General features: G+C 36.3%; 1 protein-coding gene across 2 annotated transcripts in view; it reads right to left on the bottom strand.

Moving 5' to 3' along the window:
* LOC142607522 (acetolactate synthase small subunit 2, chloroplastic) overlaps positions 1 to 15,333 on the bottom strand; it is a 35,468-nt gene that overhangs the window by 13,018 nt on the left and 7,117 nt on the right. For both annotated transcript variants that reach the window (XM_075779060.1, XM_075779061.1), the window contains 5 exons: positions 15,027 to 15,179; positions 12,681 to 12,767; positions 7,047 to 7,151; positions 6,830 to 6,952; positions 4,778 to 4,930 (listed from right to left, as the gene is read on the bottom strand). In XM_075779060.1, coding sequence (XP_075635175.1) covers positions 4,778 to 4,930; positions 6,830 to 6,952; positions 7,047 to 7,151; positions 12,681 to 12,767; positions 15,027 to 15,179 — 621 coding nt within the window. The remainder of the gene's footprint in view (positions 1 to 4,777; positions 4,931 to 6,829; positions 6,953 to 7,046; positions 7,152 to 12,680; positions 12,768 to 15,026; positions 15,180 to 15,333) is intronic.

The raw sequence follows: 15,333 nt of genomic DNA, 5'->3' as shown, positions 1-15,333 counted from the left end.
CATGAAGGAGATGAGGGTCAGGGTTACGACACCTTCAAGGAAGAAAAGTGCATCATTAGCTGGGCAGACGAGTGTGATACTGTCTCTATAGTCTCAAGTTCGAATTGTGTGCTGTGGGACACGAAGGAGAAAATAATTCAAGGGGTAGCAATGGAGGAGCCGCTATCTGTGCAACCATTGGTCGTGGCCAATCCTGATGTCCATTTGGAGGTTAAGGGTGCTTCCACAAATCTATCACCTTGGGTTCTCAGCCAAATCAAAGAGTTTAGGAAATCTGTGGGGACTTCCTTGGAAGGTTTCGAAGCAGAAATTACCAGGTTGTTTTTAGCCTTAGAGGCCAAGAAGAAATCTGTCATGCAAGGAGAGAGCTCTCGGAAGAAAGGTAACAAACTGGGTGTCAAAGGCAGTAGGGAATTAAAGAGTTTGCTAAGCTCTTGGAATTTTGAGGACTCTGCTATTCAAGCACTGTAGTTAGGGATCGGGATTTAGTGGTGCCTCAATGAATTTAAAAATAATATCTTGGAATGTTAGGGGGCTGAATGATAGAGACAAAAGACTCCAAGTTCGGAATATGATTAGAAGCTTGATAAGAAGTTGGGGTGCTGATGTTTTTTGTCTTTAGGAAACAAAAATGGAGTTCATATCCAAAAGAGAGATACGAAGCTTGTGGGGTTGCCAACATGTAGACTGGCTTTATTTGGGCTCTATTGGTGCTTCTGGGGGGTCTTGGTGATGTGGGATAGAAGGACTGTGGAAAAAATCGATGAAGCTGTGAGTCGATTTTCTGTTTCATGTAAATTCAAAAATGTAGAAGATCAATTTGAATGGGCTTCTACTGGTATTTATGGTCCAAACTCTAATCTTGATCGACGATTGCTTTGGGAGGAGCTGGCTGGAATTCGTAGTTGGTGGAGTGTGCCTCAGTGCTTTGGTTGTGATTTTAACGTAGTGAGATTTCCATCAGAGCGCTCTAGTTTAGGTCCCTTCACATCTGCTATGACTTATTTTCAGATTTTATTTCTGAACAAGGTATCATAGATTTTCCTTTGGAAGGGGGTACATTTACAAGTTTCACTATCTTTGGATTGGGAAGAACATTTTCTGAATATTCGTCAAAGACGACTCTAAAGGTTGCTCTCAGATCACTTCCCAATCCTTGTAGAAGGAGGATACTTTCAGAAGGACAGTCGGCCATTCCAGTTTGAGAACATGTGGTTAAAGGCAAATGGTTTTGTGGACAAAGTGAGATCCTAGTGGAAATCCTACACATTTCAAGGCTCTCCTAGCTTTCGGATTGCAAGCAAACTGAAAGCTTTGAAGCTGGATTTAAAGAAATGAAATGGGGAAGAATTTGGGAATATGGAAAATAGGATGCACAAGTTATGGAAAGATCTAAACAATTTGGATTTGATTGCAGAGTGCCAACCTCTAACCAATGAGGAGATATTGGAGAAGGATCAGCTTCGCACTAAGCTTGAAAAGGTAACCCTTGTGGAAGAAATTTGTTGGAGACAAAAATCTAAGGCGCTCTGGATTCGAGAGGAAGATAGAAACTCTAAGTTCTTTCATAGAACTGCAAATTCTCATAGAAGATTTAATACCATCAACAATTTGGTGGTGGATGGTAAACTGACATCGAATCCAAGTTCCACAGCTGCTTGCATTTCCTTCTTCTACAAACAGTTATATAGAAAGAGAATGAAGAGCAAAGACCAATCCTTGATGAAGTGGAATTTTCTAGGATTTCTGGAGAGGATGCAACTTGGTTGGACAGGCTCTTTGACGAAAAGGAGGTTTATGGTGTTATCAAAGATTGCAATGGTGACAAATCTCCGAGGCCAGATGATTTCTTGATGGCTTTCTTTCAGTCTTGTTGGGATTTTTTAAAGCGGGAAATTATGGAGCTCTTTGGCAACTTCCATTCCCAAGCTGTTTTTGAGAAAAGCCTTAATGCCACCTTCCTAACTCTTATTCCAAAGAAGGTTAATGAAGTTAACGTGAGAGATTTTAGACATATTAGCCTTGTGGGTGGTATTTATAAAATCCTATCCAAGGTATTAGCTATTAGGCTAAAAAGGGTTATTTCTGGGATTATTTCTGAGACCCAAAATGCCTTTGTGTTAGATGGGCAAATCTTGGACTTTGTTTTAATTGCTAATGAATGCTTGGATAGTGGACTAAAGGTAGGAGTTCCAAGTGTTTTATGTAAATTGAATGTGGAGAAAGCATTTGATAATGTTAGTTGGGACTTTCTCATGTATATGTTACAGCAATGTGGGTTCTCTGAGCAGTGGAGGAAGTAAATTTTGTTCTGCATTTCCACAATGAAATTTTCCATTCTAATCAATGGTAGCCCTAAAGATTTCTTTGGGAGTTCTAGGGGACTGCATCAAGGTGATCCACTCTCCCCGCTTTTATTTGTTATTGTTATGGAAGCTCTAAGCCGGTTATTAGATAGGGCTGTTCTAGCTAGTCATATTTCAGGATTCACTATGGGTCCTAGATCTCATACCCCCTCAATGGTGTCTCATCTTCTTTTTGCAAATGACACTCTAATCTTCTGCAACGCTTTGCCTAGTCAGATTAGTAAATTGAGAGACATCTTATCTTTATTTGAGGTTGTGTCAAGTTTGCATATTAATCTGGCTAAATCCGAATTGGTTCTGGTTGGTGATGTGTTAAATATGGGTGAGCTGGTGGCCCTGTTAGGGTGTAGGCAGTCATCACTGCCAATGACCTATTTGGGACTTCCGTTAGGAGCTAAATTTAAGGATACGGCAATCTGGAACCCTATTCTTGAAAAAATGGAGCGAAGATTAGCAAGTTGGAAGCATTTGTATCTATCAAAAGGTGGTAAGCTTACTTTACTTAAAAGCACTCTCTCATCCTTGTCTACTTATTACCTATCTCTCTTTCCTATCCTTGTAGACATTGCAAATCACATTAAGAAACTCCAGTGGGATTTTTTATGGGGTGGTGTTAATGAGTCCCATAAATTCAATCTAGTCAATTGGGCCCAGGTGTGTAGTCCCTTGAAGTCTAGTGGGTTGGGTGTGCGAAATTTGAGAAAATTTAACCAAGCTCTCCTTAGTAAATGGTTGTGGAGGTATGGTACAAAGACTACCACCTTTGGCGGCGGGTTATTGAGATCAAGTAGGGGAATATTTGGGGTGGGTGGTATACAAAAGAAGTAACAGCTGCTTATGGTGTTAGTCTGTGGAGAACTATAAGACAAGGCCGGCCAACTTTCTTTAAATCCATCATCTTCAAAGTTGGCAATGGTAATAGAATTAAACTTTGGCATCACTTGTGGTGTGGGGGTTGTACTCGTCAGGAGGCATTTCCAAAACTATACAGTTTTAGTTGTAACAAGGATTCTTATCTTGCGGATGTCATGTCTTTTCCTAATCAAAGGCTTCATTGGGATCTTCAATTCTATAGAGAGCCCCAAGATTGGGAGATGGAATAGTTTGATATTTTTTGGAATCCTATACACTCTATGACCTTCACTAGTGAGGGGCATGACAAACTTTGCTGGAAGTCGACAAAGAATAAGGGCTTTAAGGTTAGTGAGTACTACTAATCCCTCTTCTCGACCCCTGACAACATTTTTCCGTGGAAATCTACGTGGCGCTCAAAGATCCCTCCTAGAGTTGCTTTCTTTTCTTGGACTGCCGCCTTAGGCAAGATTTTGACCCTTGATAGACTGTGTAATAAGGGTGTTCCCGTCATGGATTGGTGTTATATGTGTAAAAAAAGCGGAGAATCGGTAAACCATCTTCTTCATTGTCCCGTTACTTCCGAGCTATGGTCTATGGTTTGGAGCCTCTTTGGTGTGATTTGGGTGATGCATCAAAGTGTTGTAGACTTATTTGCATCTTGGCATAGTCCATTTGGTAGACAGCACAATATAGACCTATGGCGGGCTGTCCCCCATTGTGTGTTATGGTGTCTTTGGCGGGAAAGGAACAATAGATGCTTTGAGGGAACGGAATGGTCGACTCTTGAGATTAAATCTCTCCTCCTTCACTCTTTGTTTGCTTGGTGTTCTGTTTTCTCGTCTTTTTCTTGCTCTAATCTTTTTGTTATGCTTCATCATTGTAATTTTCAAACTTGATGTAACTCTTTCCATGTACACTTCCAATGTACTTGGGGCTTTTATTTTATGAAATATCGTTACTTATCAAAAAAAAAAAAAATTATTGCATGGTTAGTGTTCTTATGGAATAATTGATCTTGACCAGGTAAAAGATAAGAGAGGGACTTTTATTGGATCTTTTTTTCAGAACCAATTCCCTCCAAAAGAAGGGAAATAAAACTACTTTCATGCTGTCCAGGGGAAGAATAACAAGCACACAGATCACTGGCCGATATGCCCATTCCTTTTCGCCTGTTGACATATATAAAGTTATATTTGCCAAATAAAGTACGGAACATAGCACTGCTAAAATTCTTTTACAAGGGCACTTTTTCCAACACTCTTGAGTAACCTTTCTTCAGATTGTGATGTGTTCTTCTATCCTCTTACCTTTTGAATAGTGTTGGGTAATGCATGTCCAAATGAACAAAGTAAGGGTTTCTAGAGCAAGCTCCATGCCCCATCCACAATACAGAGTTTTATATAATTATTAACAATTAGATAGGGTAGTTCCTTTTTCTTTTTATTGGAAGAAATGACATTTAAGCAATTCAGTACCCAAAACTGCTCTTAGAATCCTTGAGGAAGTATACTAAAAAGTAATAAAACACTGATTGAGAGACTGGAAAGAATTCCTACCTCAAGGGTTATGGTATGATCAGACACATCAACAGCTTTTGCCCGGAAAATGCTGGCAACATCGAGGACATCCCTCCTAGCAGCAGTATTCACGGCAATCTTAATTAACATAAGCTCTCTCTCTGCAAATGGAAGGTGAGTGATATCCTTCACCTGATAGAAAACCACCGTTTCTTTTTGTCAACCATTTGCTCAAACAAATTACAACAAGAGGCAACCAATTCATGGGATTAAGGGGATTATCCATATGCAAAGGAAAATGGATTAATGGAAACCATTCAATTAAATGCACTCCTTGATAATAAGGCAAATTAATAGCATTAGTTTCTTTTTCCCTCATTCTTGGCAAGAAATTCAACCATTAGTTCAAATTAAGAGCATTAGTTTAAAATTACTCTACTACCAAAATTCATTTGTTTTAGCCAGCATTTAGATTTAGGAAAACCTTTTTTATTTTTGTTTGGTTCAATGGAATTCTTTTGACTAGTGCAAAAATAGTTACACCGTATTTTTTTTTATAGTGGATATGAAAGAAATCCTTCAACCCTTAGTGGAATATATGATTTTCCCAATCTAATAGAAATTTCTCTTTCAATAATTTTTTCTTCTTTACTTCAAAACTCCAATATAAATATTTTATTGTTGAATATCTCTTTTCTCCACCTCGGGAAGTATTCACCACCAACCCCAAATCAGAAAACAAATACTTTCAAGTGTGAAACACAATAGAGAAAACACATGATTACTTTCACATTCACTTGCTTGTCTTCTAGAGACTACTTTTCCATTTGAATGTATAGAGCTACGTGTACACCCAATTTTATCTTGCAACATAGTAACTAGTAAGTCACATGCTACTTATAGATATTGCCAACAAATCCCTAAATAAAGGTTGTATAGAGTCAATTCGGATTAGCATGTCGTGTGCGCGTCGTGTCGAGGGAGGAGTATTCGGCTAAATGGCTTAACCCGAACCTGACCCATTTAATAATTATGTCATGGCCCTTCAACCCTAACACGACCTATTAATGAAGTGGGTTGACATGACACGCCCCACTTGACACACTTAATAAATGGGTCGTATTGGGTTGATGTGACAACACCCATTTCAACCTGCTTGATTTAAGCAGCTTGGGTTGACACAAATTCAATCTAATTACACGCTTCAAAAAAAAAAAAAAACATATTAATATTGTTATAAATTTAATACAAACTCATAATATCAAAATACCTATTAAGCATACAATTTGAAGGTTAATAATAATTTCAAATACTTGAAACACATCATACAAAAGTTCAAATTAACATCAAAGTAATTAATAAATATTAAGTCAATAATGTACTACCATCCATCTAGAAATAAGTTTTTTACATCCCAAAAGAAGTACATATATTTCAACCCAAAATCAAAAAAACATAGTTCAACAAAAATATAACATCTTTTCAAGTATTTACATGAAGGTTTAGAGATTTAGGGTTTGTAAAGTTTCAACTTCAACTTACAATTATATCACTTATAAATTTTTGTAATAACTCACTCTTCTTTTCAAGTTTAAAATTTTTTGAAATTACTCACTTTTCTTTTAAGTTTAAAATATATGTTGGATATAAAAGGTATTTGACAAATTTAAAATAAAAATAATTATGTATTTGTTATACAAGTTAAACGGGTTATGTTAAATGGGTCATTTTGGGTTGACACAAATAAATTAGCATGTCAAACGTGTCAATTGTGGATCGCGAGAGTTGATCTGCTTATAACATATTTCTTATCGTGTCGCTTTTGGGTCAGTTTGTTTATGACCCTAACCCATAAAAACATGTGTCATGTTCGCGGGTAGTGTCAAACATTGACACTACCCAGTGCAACAAATCCTAAATATGAGCAAAATATTTGAATTCTTAACTACCCACAATGTTAACAGATTTGCTTGCATTTCTATAACAGACGTGGTTTAGAGTTTTTTTTTTTTTTGAGAACCTCAATTAATTGAACTTAAATTAGTCTAATCTCAGGACAACTGTTGCATCATGGAATACAGTACCCCTTACCTCATGAAGATCTATTAACTTGTGAAGTTGTTGAACCAACTTGCCAATTGACTCATCTGTTCCAGGAATAACAGTTGTAATGCGAGAAAGCCCATCTATTTCAGCATGGCCCACAGCTAAGCTCTGCAACATAAAGTGAAAAGAAATGATGGCAACAGAAAAGATCATGAATGCCAGAAAAGCTAGTAAGACAACCACCAGTCAAAACCAAACTGACCTGAATGTTATAACCTCTTCGAGAAATAACCCCAGTAACTATGTTGAGAACTCCAGGACAATCATTCACAAGCATAGACAAAGTGTGTGACCAAAGCCCACTTGACTGTAGCATTACATTCAGCACATTACAATGTGTGGTACATGTAAAAAGGAAAAACAAGAACTATAATACAGCAACCAAAGCCATTCTTGACACTGATCACTTACAATTCAAATGATAATTTAACAAGTTTACCTAGTTGAATTTCAGATCAAGTTAATATTATCCACATTTCTCATGAAAATTGAAAAAACAGCATAATGGAATTTTTTGAGAACCAATTGATAGATTGAACATATTGATAAAATACGAAAGCCCATTTATATTGATGAAAATGCAGTAGACCATCCAAATGTAAGCTTAATTTCATTATGGCATCTTTTCACAATAAAGCTCAACAAACTCTCCTGAAATGGTAAAAAGACGCATGCATTAGAAATTTCCCTAAATAATTGAGTTCAGCCTAGGCAATATCAGCAGAAACTGTATAAAGCACCAAACTGGACAGCTGCAAGTTTTATAACAAGGACCAATGGAAGACCAAGCAGAATGCAGGCAACTCAACAAATTTTGTCCTTGATTCTAGATGATTTTCTCAAGAGAGAAACCTATACAGAATTTGACTTAGTTAATTTAGGGATTTAGTAATTATGAGAATTTTATTTTATTTGGTTAGGTAAGATTTAATTCAATTTTTCTTTCCTTGTTAGGATAGGTTCAGGGTTTATTATAAATAAAGCCTAAACAGCCTCTTCACCATCAGTTAGGTACATTTGGGTTATTTAACAAAGTATTTGAGAGTTTTCTCTTAACCTTGTGAATACTAGGTTTTTACCTAGTGGATTTTAAAGCCCCTAGTGTTTATAGGGTAAACTAGTTGTAGGTGGTGGCTACAGCCTTTCCACCACTTTCATCCTGCATCAGTTTGAGTTAAGATGACCTCACTTTTAAACTGCTAATAAATACAGGTTGATTACTCAAAAGCACAATAATAAATAATTTAATGTATTCATACCTGGTGCGCCTTCTACCTGCCCTTTTTTTTTAATGAATTCCATTATAATTGATGCAGGAGCAAAATCAAAATTACTTTAGATTTTATATTTTTAGATTTTTGCATTTATCTTATAGGAAATTGGATAATTGTAGACTTTTATTCAAATAGGGATTAGATTTGATATTAGATAGGGATTAGTATCTGATTTCAATTAGGATAGTTTTGGTATGTTGTTATCTTTATCTCCTTATTTTCCAATTCTAGTTCTATATAAGAGACTGGTTTATTTGTATTGGAAAATAGACGTGATTAATGAAATTCAAATTGAAAATTTTTCCAATTGTTAGGTATTGACTCCTAATGACTTAGGTGCTGATTCCTAAGGGTTTAGCTTGGTGCTGATTCCAATCGACTCAATTGCTAATTCTTAGGTTTATTCTTTACTTTTCTTGTTCTTTTATTTTTCTATTAATTGTCCTGCATCAATTTTGGTATCAGAGCTAAATTGATTATGTTAGAAGTGTGTGGTTAAATGATTAAATATATCATATTTCAATAGCTTAAACTTTTGGGACAATTGGTAATTTAACAAATTCATTCAAAAAATAAATTTCATTTCCGTGTTTCTCATCCCACCAAACCACAATACCCACACAAAAACCAACCACCATAAAGGAAACCAGATTTAGAAAACCCACAACCCACACAGCCAGATCAGATCCACAGTCAGTCCCACCATCAGCCTCCATCACCAACCTGTAAACCCAATTGCTGATCCTATACTGAGTTGTCTTCAAGTACCTGAGATATTGGTATAGTCTCACGGGTTTCATACCAAAGGCTGTACAGAGGTATTAAAGAAGACCTGATTCATTGATCCGAATCCCACAACTTGAGTTTTCTTAGAAAAAAATATATATACTGCACAGAGCGTATCAATCTCAGAGGTCAACTTGTAAAGCCCACTAAATTAGTTTGAAGCTGTGGAAGATAGAACAAGTCTATGGCCAGTCCCAGTGACACCTCCACTCTGCATGTTCAGGTTCAATTATCAATTTTCCATTGAGATTTTTCCTTTTTGTGCACAATAGTGGCAGTAAAATCACCTACTTTTATGGATATAAAAATCAAGATCCATGGATTTTCAAAATTTGGGTATTTGAGATGGAACAATTCTTTGCACAAGTGCATTTATCAAATGACAAACAAAGGATGTGGTATTCCAAAACAAGAGTTGCTGGTAGAGCTTTAGAGTACTGGAATTATTATGAGAGCCTTCACTTTAGATTTCATTCGTCTCAAATTACTTGGAAAAGAATGAAAGAAGATCTTTGTATTGAATATTTCCCACAGTATTTTCACAAGGATCTACAACCTTCTTATGGCAATTTACAAGATCAGAGAACAAGTATGAGGCAGTGCAACAATGCTCAGCTCACTCATGAAGTATCTTCCATACGCCAAGACTTAGAAGGTCTAATAAAAAAGGTTCACGACTTGTCTCTTCAGATGAACCAAAAGGAGATTCACCTTGATATAGTGGGGTATCAAAAATGACAGACCACAATGAGATTACTAATTCCCACATAGAAGATAATGTTGGTAATATAATATTGGTAATGAAGGGAGATCAAGTACTACAAGACCCTGATTTTGACAAAGAAGTAGAAGCCTCTACTTGAAGAATCATCCATGGTACATGCAGATCTAGAGTTTGATAAAGTCGAAAAGGTTGATACTCCAATTCCACTCTGAGTTTGTAATTCCAGAAAAGTTTCATGAGGTGGAATACAAGGTTTATCTATATTCAATGCTCCCAAAGATGATTCCTCATCTGCAACAAGTATTATATGCCAAAGTTTTCATCATTCAATGCTTTAAAACTCGAGATCGATTTTTTTCCAACCAAGGGAGTGTGATGCAGGAGCAAAATCAAAATAATTTTAGATTTTTTTTTTTCAGATTTTTTTTTTTTTTTAAGTAACGTAAGAAATTTTATTTTTTTTAAAAAAACCAACCAAGTACACTGGAAGTGTACTATAGTGGCACAAATCAAACACCCAGATTACAACGATCTATAAGATCGGGGAGAGAAAGACAAGAATAGGAAGGCAAAACTAAACTTCACTCAAGGAGAGTACGGAAAAAGAAGAACTTAATGTCAAGAATAGATCGTTCACAATTCTCAAAGCATCTAGCATTCCACTCCCGCCATGAACACCAAAACAAATAATGCGACACAAACCTCCATAAACCTATATTTCGATGTCTACCAAACTTCCCCTGCCAAGAAGCTAATACCTCACTAACTTTACACGGCATAACCCAATGTATACCAAACAATCAAAAAACCATAGACCACAACTCATATGCTATAGGACAATGAAGAAGAAAATGATCCACCGATTCTCCACACCTTTTGCACATAAAGTACCACTCTAACACTGCAATATGCCACTTCCAAAGATTATCCGCAGTTAAGATCTTAAGGCAGTAGTCCAAGAAAAGAATGCTACTCTAGGAGGAACCTTGGATTGCCACACCATTTTCCAAGGAAAATCAATGACAGAAGAAGTAGATAAAGAGTGATAGAAGCCTCGAACCTCAAAACCTCTCCTCATGCTGGCTTCCACCAAAGTTTGTCATCACCAACACCCCGCACATTCGTGGAACAAAGCACAACCCAAAAACGATCAAATGATTCTAACTCCCAATCTTGTGGTGGACGACGGAACCGAATGTCCTAATGAAGCTTCCCATTGGAGAAACACATCACCTCTAACACAAAAAACTCCCTTGCCTGACTAATACTGTACAATTCTGAAAATGCTTCCTTAAGGGAACAATCTCTACACCATACATCCTCCCAAAACTTTATCCTAGTACCATCACCCACATCAAACCGAAGAAATTTAAAAAAGTACAGCCAGCCACTTCTAATAGATTTCTACACACTAACACCATAGGTCCCTAACACCGGTTTTGTACACCAACCACCCCCCTTCATCCCCATATTTAGCCTCAATGACCTTCCTCCAAAGGGCATCTCCCTCCGTTCTATATCTCCACAACCACTTGCTTAACAGAACAGAATTAAATCTTCTCAGCCATCGAAACCCTAAACCACCCTTCTACACCGACATACAAACCTAAGCCCATTCCACCAAAGGAACCTTAGGAGCATCAATACCACTCCAAAGAAAGTCTCTCTGTAATTTCTCCATACAATTTGCCACCTTTACTGGAATAGGAAGGAGAGAAAGGAAATAAGTAGGTAAATTGGACAAAGTACTCTTAATAAGAGCTACTTTGCCCCTTTAAATAAATACAAGCTCTTCCACCCAGCTAGACGCCATTGCATCTTCTCCAAAACAGGGTTTCAAATTGTCTCCTCTTTATGGGAAGCACCCAACGGAAGGCTCAAATATTTCAAAGGAAGTGAAGACTGCTGACAACCCAAAATCTCCACTAATTCATTCATATTAGGCACGTTACCAATTGGTACCAATTTTGACTTCAGTAAGTTAATTTTTAACCCTAACACCACTTCAAATCTAGCCAAAATTCCACGCAAAACAGCTAAATGGTGTAAGTCAGCACCACAAAAGACAAGTGTATCATCTGTAAATAAGTTAGCAACGTACCAGCTGAATCACCTACTGAGAAGCCCGAAAACAATCCCAACATAGCAGTTGCATCCAACATACGACTCAAAGCCTCCATGACAATATCAAAAAGGAGCGGAGATAATGGGTCCTCTTGATGAACACCCCTTGTACTTCCAAAAAAAATCAACTGGAGTTCCTTTGATTATAATAGAAAATTTGACAGTTGATATACACCACATAATCCACCTTCTCCATTTTTCTAAAAAGCCACACCGCTTAAGCAAATACATAAGAAAATTCTAATTCACATGATCATAAGGTTTCTCAATATCCAACTTGCAAATAACCCCTGGCACCCCCATCTTCATCCTACTGTCTATACATTCGGAAGCAATCAAAACAGAATCCAAAATCTGCCTACCTTTAACAAAGGCAATTTGAGAATCTGAGATAAGACTATGCGCTACCCTTCACAAATGATTAGCCAAAATCTTAGATATAATCTTATACATCCCTCCCACCAAACTATAGGAAATCTGCCTGCCAAACTATTGGATAATTGTAGACTTTTATTCGGATAGGGATTATATTTGAGATTAGATAGGGATTAATATTTGAGTTCAATTAGGATTAGTTTTGGTATGTTGTTATCTTTATCTCTTTATTTTCCAGTTCTAGTTCTATATAAGAGACTGGTTTATTTTTATTGGAAAATAGACGTGATTAATGAAATTCAAATTGGATATTTTTCCAATTGTTAGGTGCTAACTCCTAATGCCTTAGGTGCTGATTCCCAAGTGTCCTTGGGTGCTGATTCCTAAGGATTTAGCTTGCTGCTGATTCCAAGCAACTTAATTGCTGATTCTTAGGTTTATTCTTTACTTTTCTTGTTCTTTTATTTTTCTATTAATTGTCCTGCATCAATTATCTTTCAAGAAAGATTAAAATACAATTTAAAGGATATTCAAACATGTAAAAATATCTTACATCTTCATCATAGAGAACACCCCAATGAGCATCAAGAACTTTTTTCATTGACAAGTCATCATATGGCTCCACAGGATAAACATCACCCTGTAATAATGAAAATGAAAATTTACAAATGTGAAACCTTTCAGCACAGAAATTAAAAATGAATATAAGGAATATAATGTGGATTCAGTAAAGTAAGAAAGAAGATTAGCCTTGAGAAATACCAATGGGCTCTAGCTCAAATGACATTTTTTTTTCTCACATAAAAATAGGTGGAATGTGAGGTCGTGAATTCAAACCCACTGAATGCATTTTGTAATTAACCAATAAATAAAAAGTCTTGAGAAATGATTATTCAAAACTTTTTTTTGATAGGTAATAAAGATATATAATCAAGAACACTACCTTATGCAGAAAAACAAAAGGCAGAGAGGAAAATACAAAGGGAAAAGAAAGAGTAAAAAGATAATAAAAGAAAATGAAACTAAGTACACAGGAGAGAGCTAAGGAACATAGGAAGAGAATCACTAGAGGTGAGTCCCCAAACCCTAGACCAGTCAAACAGAGTGTCACTGAAAGAGGCCAAAAGCTGGTCATCCGAACTTTCCATGTCCTCGAACGTCCTTGGTGGCCAAAACTTTGGAATCCGATTGCAAACACTTATAAGTTATAACCATCCTTGGGCAGGGAAAAGAAAACAAAAAACCATGACCTGACAAGGCCACCAATTTCATTTAAAAGGGTCCAATAAGTGAATGAACAACTTCAGGAACATTCATTATGAAAGCTTATATACAAGCAGCAATAAGGAATTTCATTTCAATTCTACTAATTCCAAACTTCAGCACATAAAATTTTAATATCATGCCATTAAGAGTTGGATTACAAACTCCTTGCAATATGAAACCACATCCTAGAAATTAATAACTTCATGCACTGTTATCAATATCTTAAAAACTAAACACCAGAAGAATTATGTAGAAGTCAGAAAAAAAATTTAGAGTTCTACGTGACAATCTTCTTGAGCTAACTTGACTTGATTCTATTCGCACACGGTTCTAAACACACTGGACATTAATTAGAAATTTGTTATATTGATTTCTAAATTAGCTTCTATAGAGCCAAATAATATTTTGCTTACAACAAGAGGGGGGGGGGGGTGTTTGGGGGTTTTGAATCCAGGTTCTCCTTGTGGAGGGAACTGGGTAATTCCATTCAGCTAAATGGCTCTTGGCTGTATAGCCTTAAAACATCCTAAGGGAACAAGCTGAGGTCATTTATGAGCTATCTTACTTATTCAGAGAAGTCCAACCAAAGATCCCTTCCAGCCTCAACAATCATTTCACATTTCTTTCCACAGCTGCACCATTAGATGGTCATTATTTTTTAATATTAATTTCCACAAGTCAAATTTTCCCAATAATGCAGAAACTATGGCATGTAGAAGCACAAAATCAGGATATCTTCAATAAGAAACTCCAAGCAAGTTGTGGCCACTATGTCCAAACCATGAAACCAATTAAAATTTATAATTCTACAAACCACTTTTTCACCAAACCTTCTTTAACCATAGGTTAAATAATAATAATAATAATATTATTATTATTATTATTATTATTACTATTACTATTACTACTACTACTACTATTATTAAAGGGATCTTATATGCTGACTAGCAAGAAGTATTGCAGAATAGGACACGTTAAAGAAGGCAAATATGATGAGTATATATTCACTTTGTAGAAAGTTTACTCTAATGATGAAACGACCTAAGAAAAAGGCTAGTCACATCTACATTATACCCCAAAAGAACTACTCACAATTGAAGCTCTTTTTAATTGTTAGTAAAGCCCATATCTACCCAATAAATGCCCAATATGAGACTCATCACCCATCCACACAACACACACTTGGTCAATATCCAAATCAGATCTAAGGAGTCACAAATGACCTCCCCCAGGATTCCTGAATCTAAAATTGCATTTAATAAGAATATCCAAATGGTTAAATCAACATTTAACTTTTTAAGTTCAGTAACTCATCATCCAAAAAGATAGATATAAATGTTTAAATATAATTTTGCAAATGTTTTCGGTCTGAAGCATAAGCAAAATATATGCAAAAATCATCTAAAATGGTAACCCTTATAAAATTGGCATGTGAAAATGACGCATCCGCCAACCCTAAGGTTTTGGAACTAAGACTTTGTTGTTGAAAATGCGGCACCCACCTCTGATAAGATAAAACCTTATAGCTGCATACTGCAGTTCCTTCTATATAGGAAAAGAATATGTAAGAAGCAGGCATGGAGAAAAGGAAAATAGCATGCAAACACTCCTCAATAGAACAAAAAGTACATACCCCTGAGGATGTACTGACATTGCCATTATGTGATTGATTTGCATTTGCTACAAGACCTTTAGCAGGAAGTGGCCGTTCAAGGTCTGGATAAGAAGCCGCAGAGAATCTCCAAAATGGAGCTGTCTCACCCATCTTTTCTCTTCTCAAGGCAATCTACAAGTAGATTCAAATTCAAAACTCATCACATGAGAACCTCATTTAATACATTAATGAGCATCAAATATTTGTTTTGATTCATTTAAGAAATTTAATGAGCAGCACCCTCACAGATGCTTAAGATAAGCTACTAAGATAATTTAATTAGATT

Source organism: Castanea sativa, chromosome 8 (assembly GCF_040712315.1).
Source record: "Castanea sativa cultivar Marrone di Chiusa Pesio chromosome 8, ASM4071231v1".
Lineage (NCBI taxonomy): Eukaryota > Viridiplantae > Streptophyta > Magnoliopsida > Fagales > Fagaceae > Castanea > Castanea sativa.
This window is presented reverse-complemented; position numbering and strand designations above follow the sequence as displayed.